Source organism: Setaria italica, chromosome V (assembly GCF_000263155.2).
Source record: "Setaria italica strain Yugu1 chromosome V, Setaria_italica_v2.0, whole genome shotgun sequence".
NCBI classification, from domain to species: domain Eukaryota; kingdom Viridiplantae; phylum Streptophyta; class Magnoliopsida; order Poales; family Poaceae; genus Setaria; species Setaria italica.
In genome coordinates this window covers 12,374,032-12,399,319 of record NC_028454.1, presented here as the reverse complement: position 1 = coordinate 12,399,319, position 25,288 = coordinate 12,374,032, and the positions used below count along the sequence as shown (strand labels likewise).

General features: G+C 47.9%; 1 protein-coding gene across 1 annotated transcript; it reads right to left on the bottom strand.

The window, feature by feature from the left end:
• Window positions 1-21,760: 21,760 nt before the first annotated feature.
• On the bottom strand, window positions 21,761-22,734 carry LOC101773674 (lachrymatory-factor synthase). The gene has a single exon (XM_004968483.2). It carries the CDS (start codon window positions 22,618-22,620, stop codon window positions 22,000-22,002), a length of 621 nt encoding a protein of 206 aa, XP_004968540.1. The 5' UTR covers window positions 22,621-22,734; the 3' UTR covers window positions 21,761-21,999.
• Window positions 22,735-25,288: the final 2,554 nt, after the last annotated feature.

Below are 25,288 nucleotides of genomic sequence, written 5' to 3'. Positions count from 1 at the left end.
CCATTGTTACGCTAGTTGTTTTTAAATTCTAGCACCAAGAATATTATGACAGTACATGTTCCTAAATAATCTCATTCACTAAACAATGGAGCATAGCAGCAAAATTGTGCTATAATGGAGTAGTATACTAACCCTTACCAAATACACTGAATTACTATCTGTTGTATTTGATCACATGTAGTACATCTCTCTCATTTGAATCACCTGGATATTATAATTTTTTCTTACAAGATGATATGCAATTTTGGGTGGTCAAGTACAAGTGGGTGGAAATGAGGTGCAACTATTTTCTTACAACATAATTTCTTTTGTTCTTGTGTATATGAGAACTGAATCTGATCATTTTGATTGTGACTGATTTTTGTTTGGACACCATTTTCATCTCCTTTAGGTTTTGTCCATGTAAGGCCTTGGGCTCATGAAACAATTTGTTTTTCTTTTCTTAAATTTGAACTACTAATTTTTCTTGTATTTTTCAAATAACATTTCCTACTTGCAGAATTTTATTGAAACATTTCTCTAAACTGTTGAAAACTCCAAGGGAGATTACAAAAAAAATCATGGTGCACAATCAGTTCTTTGTTTCTTCATTTTTGAAATAATCTTCTTGTAACTTGAAGTTTCCAATACATGCAGGATGCGAAGTCAAAGAGTGTGGATTTTCCACTGGTGCCAGTGCAGTCAGGTAGGTTTTCTATCGTCGATGCTACTTCAAGGATCACGCATGTTGGAACGGAGGAAGTAGCGTTGATCAACCGGCCTCACGGAGCATGCACAACGGCAACAGGAGCAGCACATTTGAGAACATATATAGACTTTGACCAGCAGTTCAGAAGTTTTTCTCTTGTTCCGCTTGTGTATTAGGAATACTCTGTTTGTTAGGATTACTCACTCCGGTCCAATTATAGTTAATTATGGTTTTATCTGAAGTCAAATCACTCTAATTTTGACCAAGCTTTTAGAAAATCTATTAACATCTCCAATACTAAAATAAATGAGCTATAAAAACATGTCTATGATAGATTTAATGAAACTAATTCAATGCCATGAATTTTGGTGCCTTTTTCCTATAAACTAGGCAAAGTTAGAGATGTTTGACTCTAGAAAAAAAATCATGTGTACTGTAATTTAGAATGGAAGGAGTACCAGTTAATGGCCTTGATGCCTGGTGTGTTGTATCAGGATGAGCTACCACATAAACAAGAACTAACTGGAGTACACTACCTTATAGAGAGTGTAGAGTAAAAAGATTAAAATTTGCACTTAAAGCAGGATCCATGCATGTGTGTGTATTTCCTCCTTGGAGGTGTCTTTCATCGGAGACTCTCTCTTCTTAGTTGTCTTGTAGTTTTGAGATGTCATTATTTATGTAATACAACTAACATGTGTGATTCTCTTCGAAAAAACTAGGGATACAATGGGATGGCCTTCTTCCATCTTCGAAAAAAATGGGTGTGTGTGTGTTGGGGGTGGCTCACGCCCCTTCTCGTTCCTTATAGTATTCATGAAATATGATGGTATTATGGAAAAAAGTTCCTTGTGCTGGAGGTAACTGGAAAAGGCTAGTCGTCAATAACACACTACTGAGGTCTTTTACCCACAACAATGAGAAGTGAAATATAAAAAAGAGACAGCTGGATAAGCTGGGAACTCAAGATAGAGAAATAGAAGATCGTGGTCATAAGAGAAATCATGTTTCAAGATTATGATGAGACAATAATATGTAATGCATTTCTGAGCTTATTCGAAGATTTGCTGAAGATCTTCCATTTCCGAAGCTCCGAGCTTTCTCGGTTTAGCCTCCACAAAACTATAAAGTGAACAAAGCAACTGGCGTGCACGATGTTTGAAGGAGCCACGACTGGGCTTCTATATGGCTTTTGGTAGCTGGTTATGGAGTGTAGCTTTGGAGCCTACTAAGCCCATCTAGCAAAATTATTGCAACCTACCGATTCCTAATGCAGACGTCCTTGGATAGGCTAATCCAACAATCAACGAATTTTAACTTAATATTTTTGGATAGGCTAATTTAACATTTCATGGGAACCATATACATATAATATTTCTCGCCCGCACCTCGCCCAGTTTGTGTAGTTGGTTTGCTTCCTCATCTTATGTCAGGCATACATTTGCTATAATATCACGAATCTAAAATACTGGAAATTACGTAAAAAGAACTAGCGCAAGTTATAAAGTTTCGGCCACGGTTTGCACACGCAGATTAGTAGGCCGAGATTGTTCAATTTAGAGGACCATGGACAGTAGCAGCCCATCCGTGGTGAGACCCAGCCCACTAAGACGGATCGGTTTTGAGGCCCAAGAACCAACGTAATCCAGCAAAAACACTTGGCCCATGACCCAATCGATCGCCCAGGACCCAAGATGACCGACACTCTGACTGACAGGCACACTCAACGCCGCCCATGTCGGCCGTCCGGCGATCCGCGCGTGGATCGGTAGGTGATCAGTGTGGTGGCCGGCAACAAGGCGAGACTGAGACGTGCACCACCGGCGGCACGCACAACACACAACTACACAAGCAGAGCAAGTTGGCGACGGCGACTACCCCGGCGAGCGGTGGGCACACGACACGAGCCACGCCAAAGCTGGCTCTGGATGGCCTGCAGCACGCGCGCATGTGTGGCTCTGCAGGAGGACGAGACACTTGCTGGACCTGGATCGGACATGAAGTGCTAACCCGCTTGTCGTCCTCGCCGTCGCGTCAGTCGATCGATCTGACACCCCCGGACCGCGGGGACCCACAGGGATTGGACTCTAGCCTCTCCGCTTACGACCATGTTTTCTAAATTCTAATACGTCTTGTGTTGGACACATTCAAATTTCTCTGGTACAATTTATAAATTCATAGAGCGTTTGTGTTGGTTAAAGGTTAAAAAAGTTTGAATTTGCGTGCGTGCCTAGCTGGAGTAAGAAAAGAAGTTAGCACGTTAAAACAGGTCGTCTGCACGTCTCGGGCTTTCGGTACCAATAAAACAGGGGGCGTCTGTAACCCTGCTAGCGGGGCGGGGGCAAATGGGGATTTCAGGTCGGGTTCTTACGTGGGGGTTTATTGGTATGGGTAGTTGCGGGTCTAGAGACCAGCGGGTCGGGACGGGGTGGGGAGCTGCATTCGTGGGTTGGGGCGGGTTTGCAGGGCACCTATCCTCGTGCAGTGGCTCACAGAGTCACGGTCACGGGGGCATCCAAGACAGGCGGAAGGACGGGGGCGTAAGAAGAAGCGACACCGCCGCCGGCCACCGGCGCCACTGCCCCTCCCGTGCGAGGTCCTCCTCCGGCGGCCACGGATCCAGGTACGCTTGTTGCATCTCCCCTTCCAGCCCCCTCCTCAATATCCTCTGCATCACCCCTTCACCTTCTTCTTCTTGCCAGATCTGCGGGGAGGTGCCGTCGCCACCGCCGCTCCTGCGGACACCGCCGGTGAGAGATCCCTTCGAATGATCAAGGTGCTCTTCCCTTTCCTCTCCGATTCCTTAACAATTTATTTCCTAATCTCGTATTCCTGTTAGTTCTTGCGTGCATAGTAGCAAGGGTCCTTGCTGCTGAATGGTGTCGTAGCCTTCTGAATGTAAACAACTAGCGCTAGCTCTTCCCTTTTTTCTCCTTCCTCAACTGCACTAAAATGAGTCTAATCTTTGGTTATTTTGGACTACCTGATAAATGTACATTGATCCAAAACCAGGTGAGATGCCTAGTTGCACTTCCCAATGGCTCCTGATAGGTTAATATTTTCAGAGAGATTCGTTTCATATATCAACTAGAATGATTTTCAACTAATAGACATCTGTCAAACCATAAACCTCAAATGGAAGAGGGAGACATCGTTCTGCTTAGTCACGTGATGCAAACCATATTCATGTTAACCAAATGGTGTTGCACCATTTAGATCGGAGTCAGGACTAATGGATTACTATGAGTATCAATTTCCTATCTTGTTTGCTGCACCCATATTACTGAGCATTACTTCTACTTTATACTTCATGCTGTTCATACATGTTTGTATCTTCTTTTTCTTCAATGTATGAATGATATGTAGTGTCATGCTCATAAACAATTGAATATATTGGTCGATGTAGCTGCCAGTGGCTCCTTTATTTGTGCATGATGGTGGGGCATTGGGACGTTTCTAACCAGTGGCCCAGGCAGCTGCAACCCATTAGCAGGCCTGTTGGCTAATAGTGTTCGACACTATTAGCAAGGTCCTTGCTGCTGAATGGTGCCGTAGCCTTCTGGTACTAGTGAGATGCCAAATGAATGGTGTCGTAGCCTTCTGCTTACAAGGTTATTTTGAACTACCAATTCGTGTGTGATGCCAGGAAAGAGGGAAGCTATTTGAGTTCATGCTGTTCATACCTGTTTGTATCTTCTTTTTCTTCAATGTATTGCTGTTCGTATGTATGATATTGCTACTGATTATCATTTATGCCTTTTTGAAATAGATGTTGTTGGCGCTAGAAATCGGTCAACCGAATCCCAGCGACCGACACACGACCCGGGAGAATCTGCTTAGCTCCTGTTCGGGTGAATGCCCTGGTGCGGTTCGCGCGGCGTGCCAGCCAATCTGACCTGTTGATCGGCAAGGAAGAACACGTGTCAAATTCAGTAGCTACGATCGGCTAGGTTTCCGATCGGGAGAGCTTATCGGCGGACCGGCCGATTCACTGTGATGATGGAATCGGTTATAAGGGAACACGATCCCTGTACCAAAGCAATCGGTACAAAGCTTATGAAAACAGTACTAGGAAAAGATCTAATCGGCAGCGAATGGATCTAACAACGGAAATGAAAGCCGATACTACCGATTCCTAGCAGGATAACTGGTGATAAAAACTAGGAAAACAGGTAAAAAACCTATGAGTCTAGTCAATATCGATAACTGATGAATAAATCTAAACGAAACAACAGCGATGCGCCGGAAGTTAAAGCTTAGATATTACTCGATAAACGGAACTTACAGAATCGGCCGGAGATCAAGATGATGCAGCCCTGCCAATCCGCACGAACTCGTGAGAAGGAAAAGTGATGGCGAAGTCGCCTGCTCGAAAGTAAGTATGAAGAATAAAGTAACTTGTTGTATTGATTGATTGTTGTGTTCACAGATTTACAAAGGTAGCTATTTATAGCCCCGTACAAATAATCTTCTTAACCGACTAGGACTCTATCTCTAATTCAAACAGAAAACAAATATCTACAAACACAATCCGTGCTAAACTAATTACCCCACGCTTCGTAGGCTGAATTCCACCTTATCCCTCCATCTCTCCAAGCCCATACAGGCCCACCTTAGTCCACCTTCCCGATCGGCCGATTTCTTAAAGGATTGCCGATTGGGAACCTGGCGCGTTCACCCTGAAGCGAGGTAAAAGCCACTTGACCGATTCCGCACTGTAGCACCTTTTGGCCGATCCCCATCCGTATTCCTTCGATTTCTTTCTTCTTTGGTGCCGATTCTACTGATGACGAAATCCGGCGTCAACACATGCCCCCCAGTTTCGGAGTAAAACATAATCTTTTACTTCGAAATTCTTTACAACCTATCCTCCGAAACGGCCGCAGTGAAAATATCCTTCCGTTTCGCGGTCTCCCGGCTGATCATTGCAATTTTTTGAAACGGGCGCCCGCGACAGCCACTACCCCGAAAAACTCGATGCGCCGGCGCGGTGAAAATTCCATCTTTACCCTTTCTTCAGGCACCCTATAAATATCATTTCACCGCAACTCATCTTCAAGCTCGCATCTCCTTTTCCAGCGCGCGCACCTCCTTCTTTCTTCAATCTTGCCATCGAAGTCTTCCAGTTTCAGCTCCAATCACTTCTTCCCCTTTCCCTTCAATGGCGACTCCCTCCAGTAATTCCCCCGCACGCGATGCTCCAGGGACGATGCCCCCGGTGGAGGTAGCGCCTTCGGTAACGGTGACGACAACCGTCACTCCATCCACAGATGAAGGAGCTTCATCAGAGATCCCAATGGCGATCCCCATTGCGACTCCATCATCCGCATCTGCATCGGCGACCACACCGATTACTCAGAATTTTATACCGGAGGTAAATACCGAATCTTTCCTCTATCGGTAACATATTTATCTTAGATCTACTCTTTATATTCTTATGCCCCTTTTCTTTTTTTAGGCGGTTAGACATAGAATTACTATTCATCTCACGGGTAGTCCTGGCCTTGTTTGCCTTGGTCCCATGGGAGACCCGGATCCAGCAGACCTCATAAACTTGGAAACTGATCGGATACCTTTCAAACGATCTGATATGAACTTAGATCAATGGGCCAGCACTTTTAGATCTTGGCCGAATGAAACCCCAGGTTGGAGGGAATGGTACCAACGGGTAGCCGCGTCAAAAAGCGTCTCGTGGGATGAGCTCAAAATCGGCCAATGTATTAACCTTTCCCTGTCGCAAATGGAGAAAAACGAACCGCTAGTGATGGCGGCTTCCTATTTTTGGTCTGACGCACTTAATGCATTCTTATTTGGACACGGTCCCATGACCCCCACTCTGGCCGATGTGGTCCTCTTGACCGGCCTGGATGTATCCTCCCCTGACACGCCTTTCCAACTTCTGACCGTACCATCGCATCGGCTGGACACAAGAAGAATCGGCGGCTGGAAGGGCTTTATTAATGATAATAAGAAGACCGGTACTGTTGATAACAGGGAGCACACCGCTTTCCTGATGATGTGGCTAGAAAAACACCTTTTCTGTGGAAGAGCCGCCGGCCCAACAACCAACACCCAATCTTTAGCCGAGGCACTGTCCAAAGGAAGCCACATTCCTCTCGGGAAACATCTTTTGGGTGCTGTGTACCATATGCTCCACCAAATCGGCACAAAACTTTCCAAGGGAGAACCAATCGGCAACCCAGGTGGGCCTTGGTGGTTCGTCAACCTATGGTTGAATCTTTATATGAACAGGATCACTCGGCAGCCAGTGGACCACATGACATTTCCCAATATTGAATCGGCGGAAGACCCTACCGAGCGTCGCCGATGTATGTCTTATGGTGAAGCAGCATCAGCTTTTCCAGGTTGCGCGTATTCCGCTACAAAGGTAGCCGAGTACTTTCGGTGCTTTTACAATGGATTTAATGAGGACGCAACTATCTGGTTTCCATACCAGCGAGACATTCCAATCTTCGAGCTCCCTTCCTGCTTTGATTCATCTTCTGGCCGGTTTGATGAAGATCTCTATGAGGGGTTGATCAAGCCAGGGATCCTACCGGCCAACTTCTTCTCAGGGAAGGATGCCCCTACATACGAATTCTACAACCCTTCTGCTGCAGCACGACAATTCGGCATGGGTCAGTTGCCGATTCAGGTGTACTTTGCTGGCAAAATCAAGTTTAGAGATGATCTCACATCTGGCCTAGATTACGGTCGGTTACGAGACCGAATTCCAGACTCCAGTACAATTAACTCGAACGACTGGCTAGTAGCTCCATTTGCTGTCCAGCCGTTCAAACTCTGGTGGGCTGATTGGAAGCAATTCCTCTTCTGCAACTCAGCATCGGCATACTGCAATCTTCTGGACCCGGCCAACATTGATCCAAACGCCGAGGTACTTCACATAGCCGATTTTTATTCCCTTTTATTCCCCTTAACACGATCGAGTACTAATGATTTTACTATTTTAGGCCGAGAATCGGATCCCTCCAACACACAGCCGCAGCGGACGACTGATAGAGAGTCATCCATACACTACTTATCCCCTTATCGGCTATAACGCCCCGTCTGTTGACGTGATTACTGGCCGATCGAAACAAGTTCATAAAAGGACTACCAAGAAGACCAGTCGCCGCGTCCGGGCTCGTACGGGATCGGCGGATCCTCCTGTGAGCGTATCGGCAGAAACTTCGGCCGTACCACCTCCTCAAGTCATTCAAGGTGCCGATACTCAAACCATGACGCAAGCTGGGGCGGCCGCCGCATCGTTGTTGTTGGAGGCCATACAGGTAAAACTGAGTTGCGCTGCCTCCGATTATTATTTCTGATATTAACTTTTCTTTTATCTTTACAGAGCATCTCTACAGAAGTACCACAATCGGCAGCAGCCCCTCCAGCTATTGACGCGCCCCCGTTTCCTTCCGTTAAGGTATAGAACTTCTCGTACCGATTTCCTTTGGGCATTCACGTACCGTATTTATTCAAACTTCTGACACAGGCCATCGGCACATCAATCGCTCCTCGATCGCCGATTTCCTTTCAGGGGGCTGGTCCAAGCACGGCGCCGATTATCGTGGAGTCCTCTTCATCTGATGAACCCATGACGCAGGCCCCCGAGCAAGGCATGGCGGCTTCTCAAGTGCAACATGAGGAGATTCACTTCAAAATGGTAACTTTCCTGCTTCTGCTTCTATCTTAGCCGATTTGCTCTTTCTTACAGCTGGTTTATTTCTTTTCTTTATTATCTTCAGGAACAGGATACCCCCGACAACAGCCTCTTTTCTTTTGCGGTCGCCCTCTCTGACGACGAAGAAGTTGCTTCTCGTCAAGTCGCCTTGAGTTCCGTTCCTGATGACGTCCGAGCCAAACTTTCCAGCATCCGATCCCTCCTTCAAGGGGACATCGGCCGATTAGTAGAAGACGCTTCACCGATTCGGCAGCTCTTCAATGACGTCAGCGGACGAGTACCAGAAGAGGCGGAGGAGGCCCTGGCGCCGGCAGCCTTCATCGAGTCTATGAGGATCCCGGTCTTCAGAGCCCTTCGTCACATGGCCGATCGCGCCAAGCTGACCAAGGCTCGCGAAGAGGAAGACGCTTTCAAACGTCAGGCTCAAGAGGCGAATCGGCGTATCCATGTTCTAGAAGACTCCCGCCCGGCGATCATAGGTGAGATAGACCGTCTCAAACGTCGGAGGGCGGAGCTTGCCAAGGAAATGGAGCAAGTGACCAAGGCAATCAGTGCCGAAGAGAACAAACTCCAAGAGCTTCCTTCTGTTATTGCCGATTTAACACGGGAGAGGCAACGCTTTGCTCACGAGGCACTGAGACTCCATCGCAGCGCATCGGAGGTTCCTGGATCGGCGGAAGAAGACCAACGGATTCTTGACTCTGCCGATCAGATCCGGCGCCGGGCCATCACGACTATCGATACCCTTCTGGGTAATCTGTAAAAACACTGACCGTTTTGTACGAATCATTTACTATCTTCTTTGACCGCCCCTCGCGACGTCCTTTCTATTTATTGCCTTCTTATTACCGATGGGACGTAGCTTTACCAGATTTCCACGCATTCTTTTATAAATACCAACCTCGGCGCTTACTCCTGGTAGCACCAATCTTGGCCCTCAGTTTAACTTTTCTGCCCCTTCTCATCGGCGCAATTTCTCTGCCATGGCCTCGTCGTCTTCTTCTTCCTCTGTTAACCAGGTGAAGTCTTTGACCTCTACCTTCCTTTCTTTCTTAGACCCTAAGGAAAAAGATATCCCCCCTCATTCCTTCTTTGTTTCAGCATCAACGTCTTAGCCCCGAGCTCGTGCGCGCCATTGAGTGCATTCATTCCGAAGATCCATTATCGTCGGAGGACAAGATGCTGATCATGGCTCACCGAGAGGAACTCCAGGACCACATTACCACGGAGGCTCGCGTAGTCTTGGATTCCGTGGTGAGTGAAGGTAACCATCAATCCCCACCTGTCAGGAGCGATCGTTGTGGCGATCTTGAAGACGACATCGCCACGGAGGCCCGAACGATCCTGGACTTCGTGGAGAGGAACGGCAGCCGGCGACCTCCCATCGACAGGAGTCATCCGCTCCCTCGGCAAGTCGTTCTTGAAGATGCGGGAGCGGGGACTTCGCGCCCTCCCGTAGATCTCCCCCGTCGAGTCGAAGCGGAGATTTCAATGAAGGCCATAGAAGAAGAATACATCCGACTCAAGATAGAGCTAGGTCGGGCTGAGAGGGAGCGTAAGAAAAAGAATAATTAGTTGCTGTATTTTTTGTTCTAAGGGCGACTAGACATTTTGTCGGCCATGTGATCCGTCGCCCGTACCGAATGGATGTAATCGGCCGTTCCGGTCGACTTTATGTGTGTCTCAAGACCGAATCGTATCGGTCATGTATGATCGTGTTGATTACTTTAGGCACCGACCCATATACTTGGGTAATATCTTTTTAAGTATCTCCCATTCAGAGCTCTAGTGAATTCTTCTCCTTCTATTGTTTCCAAGATATAGGCATTTCCTGGAGCGCATTTGCCGATTTTATACGGCCCCTCCCAGGTAGGAGACCATTTGCCGAATTTAGGATCTTTCGACCCGATCGGTAGTACCAACTTCCATACCAAATCTCCGGGGAAGAACTACTTGACTTTGACCTTTTTATCGTACCACCTGGCCACTCTCTTTTTATTCTCTTCGATACTTATCAGAGCCCTTAGTCGTTGGCCGGCCAAATCATCAAGTTCTTCCTTCATAAGAGACGAGTAGTCATTGGCTGACAACTGGTCTTGAAGTAAAATGCGCCTTGATCCTGCCCTTGACTCCCACGGAAGTACTGCGTCGTGACCGTATACCAACTGATAGGGAGATAGCTTGGTGGCCCCATGACAGGCCATTCTGTATGCCCATAGGGCTTCGGTCAAACATAGGTGCCACTTCTTCGGGTATTCTTCAATCTTCCTTTTGATCAACTTGATTATTCCTTTGTTCGAAGATTCTGCTTGACCATTGGCCTGAGCGTAATATGGAGAAGAATTTAACAACTTGATGCCCATATCGGTCGTAAATTCCTCAAATTCTCCCGATGTGAACATTGTTCCTTGATCGGTTGTTATAGTTTGAGGGATACCGAATCGGTAGACGATATGATCCCTTACGAAATCAGCCATGATAGCCGAAGTCACAGTCCTTAGTGGGATTGCCTCCACCCATTTGGTGAAGTAATCGGTAGCAACCAGAATAAACTTGTGCCCCTTGCTTGATGGTGGATAAATTTGGCCGATAAGATCTATTCCCCACCCTCTGAACGGCCATGGTTTGATGATGGGATTCATGGCCGACGCGGGTGCACGTTGGACATTTCCAAACTTTTGACACTCCTGACAACCCTTATAATATTTAAAACAGTCTTCGAGGATCGTAGGCCAATAGTACCCGTTGTTTCTGATCATCCACTTCATCTTATGTGCCGATTGGTGAGCTCCGCATACCCCTTCATGGATTTCTCCCATTAGAGTCTTGGCTTCTTCTGTCCCAAGGCATTTAAGAAGAACACCATCGATCGTTCGGTAGAACAGATCATCTTCGAGCAGTACGTACTTGGTAGCGTGAAAGCGCACTCGTCGCTCCACCTTTCTAGACGGATCCTTCAGGTAATCGCCAATTTCTTTACGCCAATCGTCGGCTGCAAGCTCTAAGGCCATGGCGCCCGGAATCGGCCGATACCCAGATGCGTGTTGAGCGAGTTTGTTTGCTTCCTCGTTGTGGTCTCTTGGGACGTGTTCGATTACTGCCGATCTGAATTCTTTTAAAAGCCGTAAGCAATCTTCATGATGAATTCGTAATATGTCATCTTTGCACTCAGCTCTTCCGGTTAGTTGATCCACAATTAGCATCGAATCTCCGAAGACCTCAACAGAATCGGCCTTGACTTCCCTCAATAATCGTAAGCCTTTTAATACGGCTCTGTACTCTGCTTGATTGTTTGTGGCGGCGGTTTCTATCGGCAGAGAAAAATCATATCTTGCCCCCCGAGGCGATATGAGAACGATGCCGATTCCTGATCCGACTCCGCATGATGACCCATCAAAAAATAACTGCCAAGGCGCTAGTTCCAAGAAAGCGATCTCCGGCCCACAGTGCTGGGCGACGAAATCGGCCATGACTTGACCCTTGACGGCTTTTGCCGATTCGTATCGTAGGTCAAATTCCGATAAGGCTAAGATCCACTTACCGATTCGTCCTTTCAATATCGGCAATGACAGCATGTATTTTACTACATCATCTTTGCATACGACTATACATTCTGCCGACAGTAGATAGTGCCTGAGTTTGGTGCACGAGAAGTAAAGACACAAACACAAACGCTCCACTGGAGGATATCTTGTTTCGGCATCCAGGAGTCTTCTACTAACGTAATAGATTACCCGCTCTTTGCCTTCAAACTCTTGAACTAGAGCCGACCCAATAGCTTTTTCATCGGCTGATAAATATAGTTTAAACGGCTTGCCCGTTTGAGGGGGAACCAGAACTGGGGGTGAGACTAAGTATCGCTTTATGTCTTCTAGCGCCTTGCGCTGTTCTTCTCCCCATACAAACTCCTGGTCTGGCTTCAACTTCAGAAGCGGTGTGAACGCCTGAATCCGTCCAGATAGATTAGATATAAACCTTCTGATGAAGTTTACCTTGCCGATTAGAGACTGTAGCTCAGTTTTGTTCTGTGGAGCGACGACTTTGTTGATGGCCACTATGGTCTTCTGATTGACTTCTATACCTCGTTCGTGCACCATGAATCCTAAGAACTGTCCGGCGGAGACGCCGAAAGCGCATTTGTTGGGATTCATCTTGAGACCATGCTTTTTGGTACACTCTAGCACCTGTCGCAAATCGGCTAGGTGCTCCTCGTGGCTTCTGGACTTGACCACAACGTCGTCGATGTAGATCTCCACCAGGAGGCCAATGAGTTTGTGAAAAATGTAGTTCATGGCTCTCTGATATGTAGCACCAGCATTTTTTAAACCGAAAGTCATCACCACCCACTCGAATAGACCAAGATGGCCTGGACATCTGAAAGCCGTTTTGGGTATATCCTCTTCGGCCATAAGTATTTGATTGTACCCGGCGTTTCCATCCATAAAGCTAATAATTTTGTGCCCCGCGGCAGCGTCGATCAGTACATCGGCCGCAGGCATGGGGTAACCATCCATCGGTGTGGCTTGATTAAGATTTCTGAAATCAACGCAAACGCGCAGCTTCCCGTTTTTCTTGTACACCGGTACGATATTAGAAATCCACTCGGCATAACGACATTGCCGAATAAATTTTGCTTCAATTAGCCGAGTTATTTCAGCTTTTATGTCTGGTAAAATTTTAGGATTGCATCGCCGTGCGGGTTGTTGGTACGGCCGATACCCTGGCTTTATGGGTAGCCGATGTTCAACAATAGACCGATCTAATCCGGGCATCTCGTGATACTCCCAAGCAAAACAATCCTTGAATTCTCTTAACAAATTTGTCAATTTACATTTGTACTCTGGATCTAAATTTGCACTAATAAAAGTCGGCCTTGGTTTGGTTCCGTCACCTAAATCTACCATCTCCAATGAATCGGCCGACGTGAATCCGTGTCCCAGCTTCCCGTCTTCTCGGGCGAACTGATCCATCTATTGCGCTTCTTCGGAGCCGACTGCTCGGATCGGCTGTAGGCCAAAGTCGGTGACCTTCAGGAAATCGGTTTCCCACACCCTACCTGATATGCACCTGACGGTTTCGCAGCTCCATTGCTGCGCGTCGGCTGCTGCGATGCTGTACGCGGAGTCGGCTTTGACCACCTCGATGTTATCGCCGACCCATTGTACAAGGCATTGATGCATAGTTGACGGGATGCAGCAGTTTGCGTGTATCCAGTCTCGGCCAAGAAGCATATTATAGGACCCTTTGCCATTAATGACGAAAAACGTAGTAGGAAGGGTCTTACTGCCGATGGTGAGGTCGACGCAGAGGGCACCGCGGGCGTTTGACACCTTGCCTTCGAAGTCCTTGAGCATCATGTCTGTCTTGGTCAGGTCGTCGTCGCTCTTTCCCAGCTTTCGGAGTACGGCATACGGCATGATATTGACGGCGGCTCCTCCGTCGACCATTAATCTAGTGAGGGGGCGGCCGTCAACATGCCCTTTAAGGAACAATGCCTTCATATGTTGTCGTTCATCGTCTTCGGGTTTTTCGAACGTGGCCATCATTGGTTCTAAAGCCAACCGTGCTGTTTGTTCCTCTATCGCCGACACGTTCTGTTGATCGGCAGGGGTCATAAACTCCATCGGCAATATGAAAACCATACCGATTTCGGCTGCCGATTCATCACCCGCCGATTCATCGTTGCCCTTGTCGTTTCTTTTGGGGCGCCACACCTGAGGCCTCCCTTCCTTCTTGTCCATCGCGCTCCCTTCTTCTTGTTGTTCCCATTGGCGGAGGCGTTGGATTCTCCGCTTTTGTGATTTGGTTAGACCGTCGGGGCACCATCTGGGGTTTATTGGCCTCCCTTCTTTCCCGGCGCGTTCCCATTCCGGTTCGCGTCCTAACGGGTTCTCGTCCGTTACCCGAGCATCGGCCATGTCTTCGAGCCGGCTGTGAACGCTGGCTTTGCTATTTGATTGATCGTATCGATCGGTCCTGCCCCCCTGCCTATTATAGCTTCCACCTTCTGACCGATCATATCGGTCACTTCTGCCCCCCAGCCGATCACGCAAGGAAGGGCGCTGATCATCTGGGTTGCGCCGATTCCTGCTGATCGGTTCTGGCCTTCCATCCCTGGAACGAGACCTGGTGAACGGCCGATTGCCTCGATAGGGACCGTTGCACTCTGGGCAAGTATCGGCTGATGGTAGCCTGAGGTTATTTTCCCAGCAATGGATGAAGAATGGGCATCTCCAGTGCTCCTCATGCTGACGCATCGCTTCCTCTCGGGACCTCGAACGTTCTTGTTGGCGTTGGTACTTTCGGAGCAGGAACTGGGAAGTAACACGTGGTCTATCAGACTCACCATCGTCGTCCTCCATTCGTCGTTTACCTTTGACGTCTTCGGGCGTAACTTGATTTCTGGGATCGACAGAGCCACTCCTTTTTGCCGATTCGGACGTCAGCACTTTTGTTTGGAGGGGCTTCTTACCCGTCTCCACCATGTTGGTAGGAAAAGGGTGTTGATCAATCTTCATTGGTTTGGCCGGTTTCGCCGGCACTTCGAATTTGAGTCTGCCTTGCTCAATGGCCGACTGTATTTGTTGCCTGAAGATTTTGCACTCGTTGGTATCATGTGATGTGGCGTTATGCCACTTGCAATACTTCATCTTCTTCAATTGTTCGGCAGAGGGTATCGTGTGGTAAGGCGAGAGTTTAATTTGTCCTTCCTGGAGTAGAAGATCGAAGATTTTGTCAGCTTTAGTTGTGTCGAAACCAAATGCTTCCGGCTCCTTTTTGCCGAATGGGCATGATATCGGTTTCTTTCCTTTAATCCACTCTGCAAGTCCGACGTCGGCGTCTTCCTCATCCTCTAATTCTTCCAGAAACGCCACTTTCTTCTGGAAATTCCTTCTTGGATCGAATGGACGCACCTCCTGCCCGGACAATCGGTGGACAATCTGGCTCAGGCTCTCGAACTCTTGTGAAGCATATTTCTCCTTAATGTGTGGCAGCAGGCCTTGGAAAGCTATATCGGCCAACTGCGCATCGGTTAGAGCCAAGGAGTAGCATTTGTTCCTGATTTCCCGAAACCTCTGTATGTATGAGGGTATCGGCTCATCACTTCTTTGCCGGAGGCTAGTCAAATCGGACAGCTTCATTTCGTGGACCCCAGCATAGAAGTACTTATGGAACTGCCTCTCTAGATCGGCCCATGTGATAATTGAGTTTGGTGGCAAAGTGGTGAACCATTGGAAGGCCGATCCAGATAAGGATGACGAGAACAACCGTACCCGCAGGGCATCTTGCGTGGCTGCCTCCCCGCATTGGATGATGAATCTATTCACATGTTCCACGGTGGAAGTATCATCCATCCCCGAAAATTTGGTAAAATCAGGAACTTTGTACCGATGGGGAAACGGCAACAAGTCATACGTAGATGGGTATGGTGTCCTGTAGGTATACGTTTGCACCTTCGGCTTCAGGCCGAATTGTTCTTGCATTACCTCCGCGATTTGCGCCGACCAATCTGGTTGTTGCTGGGGAATAGTTGGCGGTGGGATCGGCACATGTTGATAAATCGGAGGTTGAATAAAAGGAGGTTGATGAAAAGGTGGCATCTGAGTATAAGCCGGTGGTGTAGTAAAGGACGGCTGCTTGTAGGCACCACTTGTTTCATCATATAGCATGAGCTCTGACGTCTTGCTGACCTCCGGAGCGATAGGCTGGTATGGTGGTATGATCGGCCGAGTGGCCGTTTGGGAGGGTATCTGGAACGGAGAATTTCCTTGGCTGACCGATTGATTCACACCGGTCGTGTGTATGGGTGCCCCCCAGGGTAAAGGGATGACTGGAGGGAGTGGTGCGGAGGACGGCTGGATGGAGCCGTATCCCAAAGGAGTTGATGACGTAGAAGCACCAGATCCCCCGACTGAGGATTGGATCAGCTGTGAAGCCTGATAAGCCTGATTTGGTGGAATCGGCTGAAAATACGTAGGTCCCCTGTACCCTTGAGGTATACCCCCGGTGAAGGAGTTGACAACAGCATTGTGCACCATGTTTGAAAGTACCGGGGATTGGTTGATGAAGGCGTGATGAAGAGATTGTTGAATCATATCGGACATTTTATCCGAATCTTCTGAAATTGTGATCTGGTGGGGAGTAGGGAAAGGAGACTTTTTAATAGTTTCCTCGCTCCTGGAACGACTGAAGGATTTCAAGCAAGTTTTACGGACTTGCTCCAGATACTGATTCAGTTCTTCTTTTTGGTCGTCTTTTAGATCTGCCTCCGTCACTTTGATGACGTTATCTTCGGAGACTTCAGCAGCTTTCGACATGACAGCGGTTGTATTGGTCCCACCAGGCGTGCCAAAAGTGTGTTGGCGCTAGAAATCGGTCAACCGAATCCCAGCGACCGACACACGACCCGGGAGAATCTGCTTAGCTCCTGTTCGGGTGAATGCCCTGGTGCGGTTCGCGCGGCGTGCCAGCCAATCTGACCTGTTGATCGGCAAGGAAGAACACGTGTCAAATTCAGTAGCTACGATCGGCTAGGTTTCCGATCGGGAGAGCTTATCGGCGGACCGGCCGATTCACTGTGATGATGGAATCGGTTATAAGGGAACACGATCCCTGTACCAAAGCAATCGGTACAAAGCTTATGAAAACAGTACTAGGAAAAGATCTAATCGGCAGCGAATGGATCTAACAACGGAAATGAAAGCCGATACTACCGATTCCTAGCAGGATAACTGGTGATAAAAACTAGGAAAACAGGTAAAAAACCTATGAGTCTAGTCAATATCGATAACTGATGAATAAATCTAAACGAAACAACAGCGATGCGCCGGAAGTTAAAGCTTAGATATTACTCGATAAACGGAACTTACAGAATCGGCCGGAGATCAAGATGATGCAGCCCTGCCAATCCGCACGAACTCGTGAGAAGGAAAAGTGATGGCGAAGTCGCCTGCTCGAAAGTAAGTATGAAGAATAAAGTAACTTGTTGTATTGATTGATTGTTGTGTTCACAGATTTACAAAGGTAGCTATTTATAGCCCCGTACAAATAATCTTCTTAACCGACTAGGACTCTATCTCTAATTCAAACAGAAAACAAATATCTACAAACACAATCCGTGCTAAACTAATTACCCCACGCTTCGTGGGCTGAATTCCACCTTATCCCTCCATCTCTCCAAGCCCATACAGGCCCACCTTAGTCCACCTTCCCGATCGGCCGATTTCTTAAAGGATTGCCGATTGGGAACCTGGCGCGTTCACCCTGAAGCGAGGTAAAAGCCACTTGACCGATTCCGCACTGTAGCACCTTTTGGCCGATCCCCATCCGTATTCCTTCGATTTCTTTCTTCTTTGGTGCCGATTCTACTGATGACGAAATCCGGCGTCAACAGATGTCTTCTCATCAGTTAGAGGCCTCTAGTACTAATGAGAGCACTAACAACAATTCCTTGCAAACACCAAATAGAAGGGCACCAGTCTGGGAGTATTATGAGCCGGATTTGGTCGAGATAGATGGTGTCCTGAAAGCAATTTGCAAGTACTGTGGAATAAAGTTGACTGCGAATAGGAAATCAGGTACAAACAGCCTTCGAACTCACATTGCAGAGCATTGCCCCACAGTCCCTAGTGATGATAGGAACAAATTTGTGGCTACACTGAAGAAAAAGCCTGTAGATGGTTCATTCACTCTTTAATTAGCAGAGAAGTCGTGACTTGATGATTGCATGGTGTGTTAGAGCTGATGTAGCATTCAATAAGTTTTATGATGAAGGCTTTGAGCCTTGGATGGAGTCATTGCAACCCGCATTTAGATGTATAGGGTGACAAATGATTCGTCATGAATGTGTTGCTAAGTTTGAGAGAGCAAATATAGAATTACGAAGTGAACTTTAGAGTCTTAACTCTCGCATATGCTTCACATCTGATCTTTGGACATCAAACCAAAAGTTGGGATATATTTGTGTGACAGGTCACTATATTGGCCCTGATTTTGTTTTGAAGAAAAAGATAATTGCATTTAAGGATCTGAAGTATCCATATACGAGTGTAGCTATTGAGGAAGCCATTACAACTGTTTTGACAGATTATGGTATCAAAGAGAAGATGTTTACCATCACACTCGACAATGCAGCAAATAACAAGGCAGCTCGTGATCTTTTGCAAGAAAGCGAAAAGTCTGACATGTTATTTGGTGGTGAGCATCTTCTTGTTAGATGTTGTGCTCATATACTCAACATTCTTGTCCAAGATGGTATGAACATTGTTAGTGCTGTGATAGAGTTGATAAAAGACCTGATTAAGCACATTAACTCATCACCATCGCGTATCCAAGTTTTCAATGAGATAACTCAAAGGGAATGTCATGCTGCAAAGGCTGGTTTAGTCCTTGATGTTCCCAACCATTGGAACTCAACCCATGCCATGATTATGGAGGCAGTAAAGTACAAGATCGTCTTGAAGCGTTATGCCCAAGCAAATTAGCAATCATTTTCAACTGAAGATGAGTTTAGCAAAGTTGAGTAAATTTGTGAGTTCCTTGGAGTTTTTGAAGAAACTACCAGGGCATTCTCAGCTGATAGATACGCTACTTCCCACATGTTCCTGGATAATGTGCTTTGTATCTATCAAACTCTAAATAGTCCATAATGGTACAAGGATGAGGTTATCGCAGATTTGGCAAAAGCAATGGAGAGGAAATTTGATAAGTATTGGAATGGAAATTACAATATGGTCCTTGTTATTTGCAGCATACTTGATCCAAGAACAAAAGTTGACTTCTTAGACTTCTTTTATAAGAAGGTGTGCAAGAACTTTATTGACATTGACTTGAGCAAAAATCTGGCTAAAGAGTGGCTTCGCAAGTATTTCAGAAAGTATGAAGAGGTTATTAGACAAAATGATACAAATGTAGTATCACAAACCGGTGCGTCCAGAAGCATGGTGAACCGTTCTCCAGTGCTAGTTCTTGGAAAAAGAAGATTAGAACAAGAATTTGTTGAATATAGGCATCAGAGGAGAGGGACTTGGATTGAAAAATCAGAACTTGATGCATATCTAGATGAACCACCAGTGAGAACAGATGAAAATTTTGAAATTCTGACTCGGTGGAAGACAAACTCCAACAAGTACCCCGTGCTATCAGCAATGGCACGTGATTTCTTATCAATTCCACTCAGCACCGTTTCTTCTGAATCAGCATTCAGCTTGAGTGGTCGAATCCTTAGTGACAATCGAAGCTCAATGATGCCAAAAACTCTTGAAGCTTTGGTCTGCTGCAAAGATTGGCTGTACAAGTATCCCACCAATGAAGGTAATTTTTACTAACTGAGCTGAGCTGCATCTAGATTTTTTTCTTTTGAACATGTTAGTATGTTACTGTCACCTGACATAATGATGTTTCTGTCATTATATGCATTTCAGAAGGGGGAGTTCGAAGAAGCTCAAATGGTTCTTAAAGGTACACAAACAATGTCATGTGCTATCTTTAAGATAACTTTTTTGCATATCATGGTTTACTATTGCATATGTAACTGACAGCAATATGTAACTTCAGTAGCTCAAGATTTGATGATATATTTGGCCTATTGATGTTTCTTGTTTGTGCACAATATGTTTGATGTTTTTCAATAGCTCAATATGTTTTTTAATTTCGTGCAAGTTTGATGTTTCTCGTTTGTGTTTTAAAAGGAGCACCTTGTTTTGCTGAATGGTGGTGCACTAACTGATAGCTTGAGACCAACCAGTCTAGCTTGCATTAGCAGAACTTAAAATCTGAAATCATGAAGCGAATCAACCAGGCAATGGTTTGGTTTCATCCATGAACCATGATTCTCATGATTCTGAATATATTTAAGCTTTGGTCTTTCTAGTTATAACCACAATAATATGAAAAGAAAAAAGTTGCTTGGCGAATTATACTCTACTTGGTTGCGGGCATCCATTTATTTAACTTCAGTAGCTCAAGATTTGATGATATATTTGGCCTATTGGTACTTCCCATCCATTTATTGAACTGAACATGTAAGCATTCAAATTGCTGATTGCTAATTGCTAACTGACAACAATATTTTCCTTCCATTTTTTCAGATTGCTGATTGAAGATTGCACAAATTTGGATGTTTACTTATGTGTGTGTCATGCTGTACTGTTGAGGACAACTTTGACTTTCAGCTTCCAGTAATTTTAGTTCTGAAAGTATAACCCATTGAACAGGTCCCTTGTCAGTCAATTCGTCATGCCACTGCACTTCACTGCATATAAATGGTTTTTGTTGTGCTTTTTTAGTAGATGATACATTAATCTTGGTTGCTCACATTTTGCAGGAATTAGTTTTGAACCACCTGCAGAGAATCAATTGCAAATCATGGGCAGGTTTCAATGTCTGACGAATCACTTTCTGAACCACATGCTGACATTCAGAAAGTAATGACCCACAAATTTGGAGGTTGAATGTCAGAAAGTAATGACCCACAAATTTGAAGGTTGAATGTCAGAAAGTAATGATCCACAAATTTGGAGGTTGGCGTCAAGATTGAAGGACACTTCAGAACCTTTTGTAATGTGTTTCAATGCCATTAGAGGAGGAACTTTGGATTTCCGTGTATAGGTGGGTGTTCGGTAACACCATGGATTGTAAAACTGTGCCATTTTAGTCCCATCGTATGTGTAAGAATGATTACGCATTCTGATAGATAAATTAAGTATATGGTAACCCATGGTAACCCATTGTTGGTGGGGCGGGGTGGGTAGATAAATTAAGTATATGAGGCGTGACGGGGTAGGTGAATGAATTAATTTATTGCGGGTTGGGGTGGAGGTTGGGATGGGTTTCAACCCATTAGCAGGCCTGGGCGTCTGCGCCTGCCGAGTGATCTTGGCAGCGGTAAACAGCTCGAGCCGTGATCCATCGGAACATGTAAGTGTGGAAGCATTGTTTAAACTGAACCGGCCCTGTTTTCCAACATCCGTCGCACGTTGAGGCTGCCAAGCGGATAAAAAGATCGCAAGGAAATGCCAAATTGTCAACAGCACGAGGCATCATGTCATCCCAGGTAGGCCAATAGTCGACTACTAAAATTTTACGCGTGCAGTGGATTTATCCTAGTCACGATGCATCATCAGCTCATCACGTGCACATTAAAACAAGTAGCATGGTCTCGATTCCGATAAAAATCGACCCAAAAAATCTACCCGTTGTCAGCAATGGGATCAATCGATCTTCAGTGACAGAGCAGGCAACGGCAACAGGGCAACACGCCACATGCCTCGCACATGCACGGAGGCAGTAGTAGGATCATCTGCCCATGCGTTTGCTCCCTTGTGAAAAAAATGGCCATGCATCGACTTCCATGTCTGGCACAATACGAGAAAGAAGCACACACAGTAATTAAAAACGCCGTTACATTTATTCCCAGCTTACAGTACACGTAACGTATACGTACACATATACGGTGAGATGAGAACGTGGTGGTAGTACGAGTAGTAGTAATCAGCCGTACGGTCACATATCGTATTCGTACATGCAGGACGATCGAGACAGAGACAACAACTTAACCGCGACAGTGACAACGTAAGCGTGAGCACCAGCAAACGAACGTGACGTGCGTACGGGCGGCGTTGTATCAGACGGCGATGGAGTTGTCGAGCTTGAGCTCGCCGGCGGCGGCCTCCGGACCCGCGACAACGGCGGCGGCCGTAGTGCTGCCGGTGCGCGCGGCCAGGACGTGGTCGCGGACGCGGGCGGCCATGCCGTCGAGCCCGGCCTGGAGGCGCGCCACGAGGGCCTCCCTGGGCGTGCCGCGCACGGGCTCGCACTCGAACTCCCAGCGCAGCTCGCACCCGGCGCCGGCGGCGGGCGCCGGGACGACGCGGAAGGTGGCGAAGAAGAGGCCGAAGCCCATGTTGTTGTCGTTCATCTCGTAGCGGAAGAAACGGCGGTCGGCGTCGTACTCGAGCAGCGTCTCGTGCGCCCAGTCGGGGGGCGGTGCGCCGTCGCCGGCGGTGGGGGTGCCCTCGCAGTAGCGCACGCAGCCGGGGGCGCGCGGGGTGCCCGACGCCAGCCGGCACGCCGCCACCCGCGGGTGCCACCGGTGGAACGCCAGGAAGTCCGACAGCAGCGCCCACGCCTCGTCCGCCGTCGCCGCGGGCACCGCCGACACCACCTTCCCCTCCCACTCCCACGCCCTAGCGTTATTAGCGCCGCCGCCGACGACGGCCGGGGATGACTCGGTTGTCGTCGCCATCGCTGGGGACTCGGCGCGCACAGCTAGAGCGTCCGGGACGTCCTCTGCGGACGGAGCCGTGCAAGTACTGGCAGAGCACGTACGTGTCGGGACGTGTGGAGTGGTGTGTGTTGGAGCAGCACAATTTATAGACGCGCAGTGGCGCAGGTCAGGTTCGGGTTGCGGTCACCCGGGTCGGGTTCTACGTGTCGGGGCCCGTTTCCAGATAATTTGTACAGCGCCGAGCTTGAACGTACCGGGTCATGTTGGCATGTTGGTTAGGTTTTTGTACGGCCGGCGTGCACGCTCGCATGCATCCAACCGTACGTGCATGCCGGGTTTGCGATTGCACGTACTGACGGACGACGGTCCTGTACGGAACGTGGCTGTCATATGGGTACACGGCGAGCTTGAATTTGTAGCGGGCAGAACGCAGAACGGCTGCTCCCTGCTATGACCGGTGTCACAAACTTTGCAGTCCGGGCTCCACTTGGCAAGTTGGCAGTGGCGGGCCGGGGCAGCCGACCGACCGACCGAGCCCACGGGGCGGTGAGCTCAGCGCGCAGCACAGGCGCACAGCGCTCGCAGCTGGGGGGCCGGTTGAACCCGATCGGTGAAGGTGTGTTTGGTTTGTTGTATCATTTGATTCATGTATGAAATGATTTAAAATAATAATGATCATTTTGTTTGGTTGGGTTAATTGGACCAATTTATTCAGGATGAGACCATCTCACTTAATACATTATTAATACATTATTCTACTAATTAGAGTGAATCATACGGTACAAGTAAATTGGTTGAACCATTCCATCCAGGATCATTCATGCATGCATCATGTGGTGCATACAACCACAATGAGTGACACTCACGCCCCACCCCAGCAACAGCGCGGACCGGCCAGCATGGCGGCGCGCGAGGCCCGCCCCTGGCTTGGCCGGTTCCAGCGGCAAGATGGGCAGGCGCGGCCACGGCGGACCTACCACCCCATCTCCGGCTCGATCTCCCCTACCCGTCGTCCGGGGTGGCTGCTAGGGCCCGCGTCCCTGTCATCACACGTCGCCGAGCACGACCCCGATCGCGACCGGGTGATCGATGGATGATTAATCAGGACCTGCCCGGAGGGACGGCGATAATAATGCCGGCGATTGGGCCAGCTAACCGGCTCGATCAGTAGGTTGCCGGAAGGGAAGGACTTATTGGCGGCGGCACCGCACCATCTCGCTGCATGCGTGGCGCCGCGCCACCCGTGGCCGTGGGCCTGGCTGGCCTCTGGCTCTCTCCCTCGCAGACTCAGTAGTCTCAGGCCGACGGCGCGCTGCTCCTCCTGGTCCAGGCCATTTATATGCATGGCTGCATGCGCTGCTGGCCTGGCATGGGCGGCGCTGCCGCCATCCATGGTCCATCGACCACCAGGCACCAGTCCATGGCGTCGCGTGTCGTTACGCCGGCGCCACTGCTCTGGCGAGCAGAGCAGAGCAGTGAAAGCTTTGCTGCTGCTGCCTGCTGGCAAGTGGCACGGCATGCAATATACTGGGAAATGTGTCCGTGACGGCTTCAGTGCTAACTGGGGCACTGGCAGTATTCAGGCCTCCAGCGCCCGGCCCCGCCTGCGGGCTTTGGGTCGCTCGTCGCCGCCCATTGATGACATCCTCAAGGCCACCATGGATGACCTCATTGGCGCCGTACAAACAGCCCACGCCGGCCTACCGAGATGAATGTTTGGTTTCAATGTATGGAGTAAAAATAGTAAACAACAGCCAACCAAACCTAGCTATGTACTTGTTTATTTCACCCCCAACTCTCAACTTTGGCACTATGCAAAAAGAAGATTCTCCATCACATCAAACTTGCGGTACATGCATGGAGTACTAAATGTAGATAAAATTAAAAACTAATTGCACAGTTTTGTTGTACTTTGCGAGACGAATTTTTTGAGCATAATTAGTTAATGTTTGGACAATAATTTACAAATACAAACGAAACGTTACAGTGTGCTACAGTGCCGGAACAGTAATTTTGGTACTCCCAATTTTAACAACTAAATAAGGCCTATGTCCTTGCAAGCCTTGCCAAACACTGCCTGCTTGCATGTGTGGCAAAAGGAGCATGCATTCTGATTCGCAGGGAACGCATGTACACGGCACGTCATTTTCGAACGGGAACGTCGCAACGGAAAAAATTAAGACCCGGTGGCGTTTTTCGCGATCGCTGCAGAGCGCTGGCGACACTTGGTTGCGCTTCCCTTTCGGCACGGATGATCGGCAACGCTCACGGCGGGCTCGCGCCCATACGGATGCTGAGACCACTGTGCTGGGATGTCCGTGCAATGTAAGTTTTGTGTAGACGACAGGGACAAGTCTTGGGAGAGGTACAGTAAGGGCGTCTCCAACAACCCGTCGAATAAGCTAGCTGATGTGGAGGAGAGAAGCTCCCACCACAGATCCAGGCAGACGCTGGGAAAGATGCATGTGAGAGGGAGGGGCACGGGAAAACGTGCGAGGTAGGTGCGGACGAAAGCGCCAGCCCCTTGCCTTTTCTACTGTTCATCGAATAAATTAATGTCTTTGCTAGCTCAGAGCTACTATGGGGGTGTTTGGGAGGCATGTGCTAAATTTTAGCACTTGTCACATCGGATGTTTGACACTAATTAGGAGATGGGCTGGGTTTCGGAAAGCGAACCAGGCGCAAG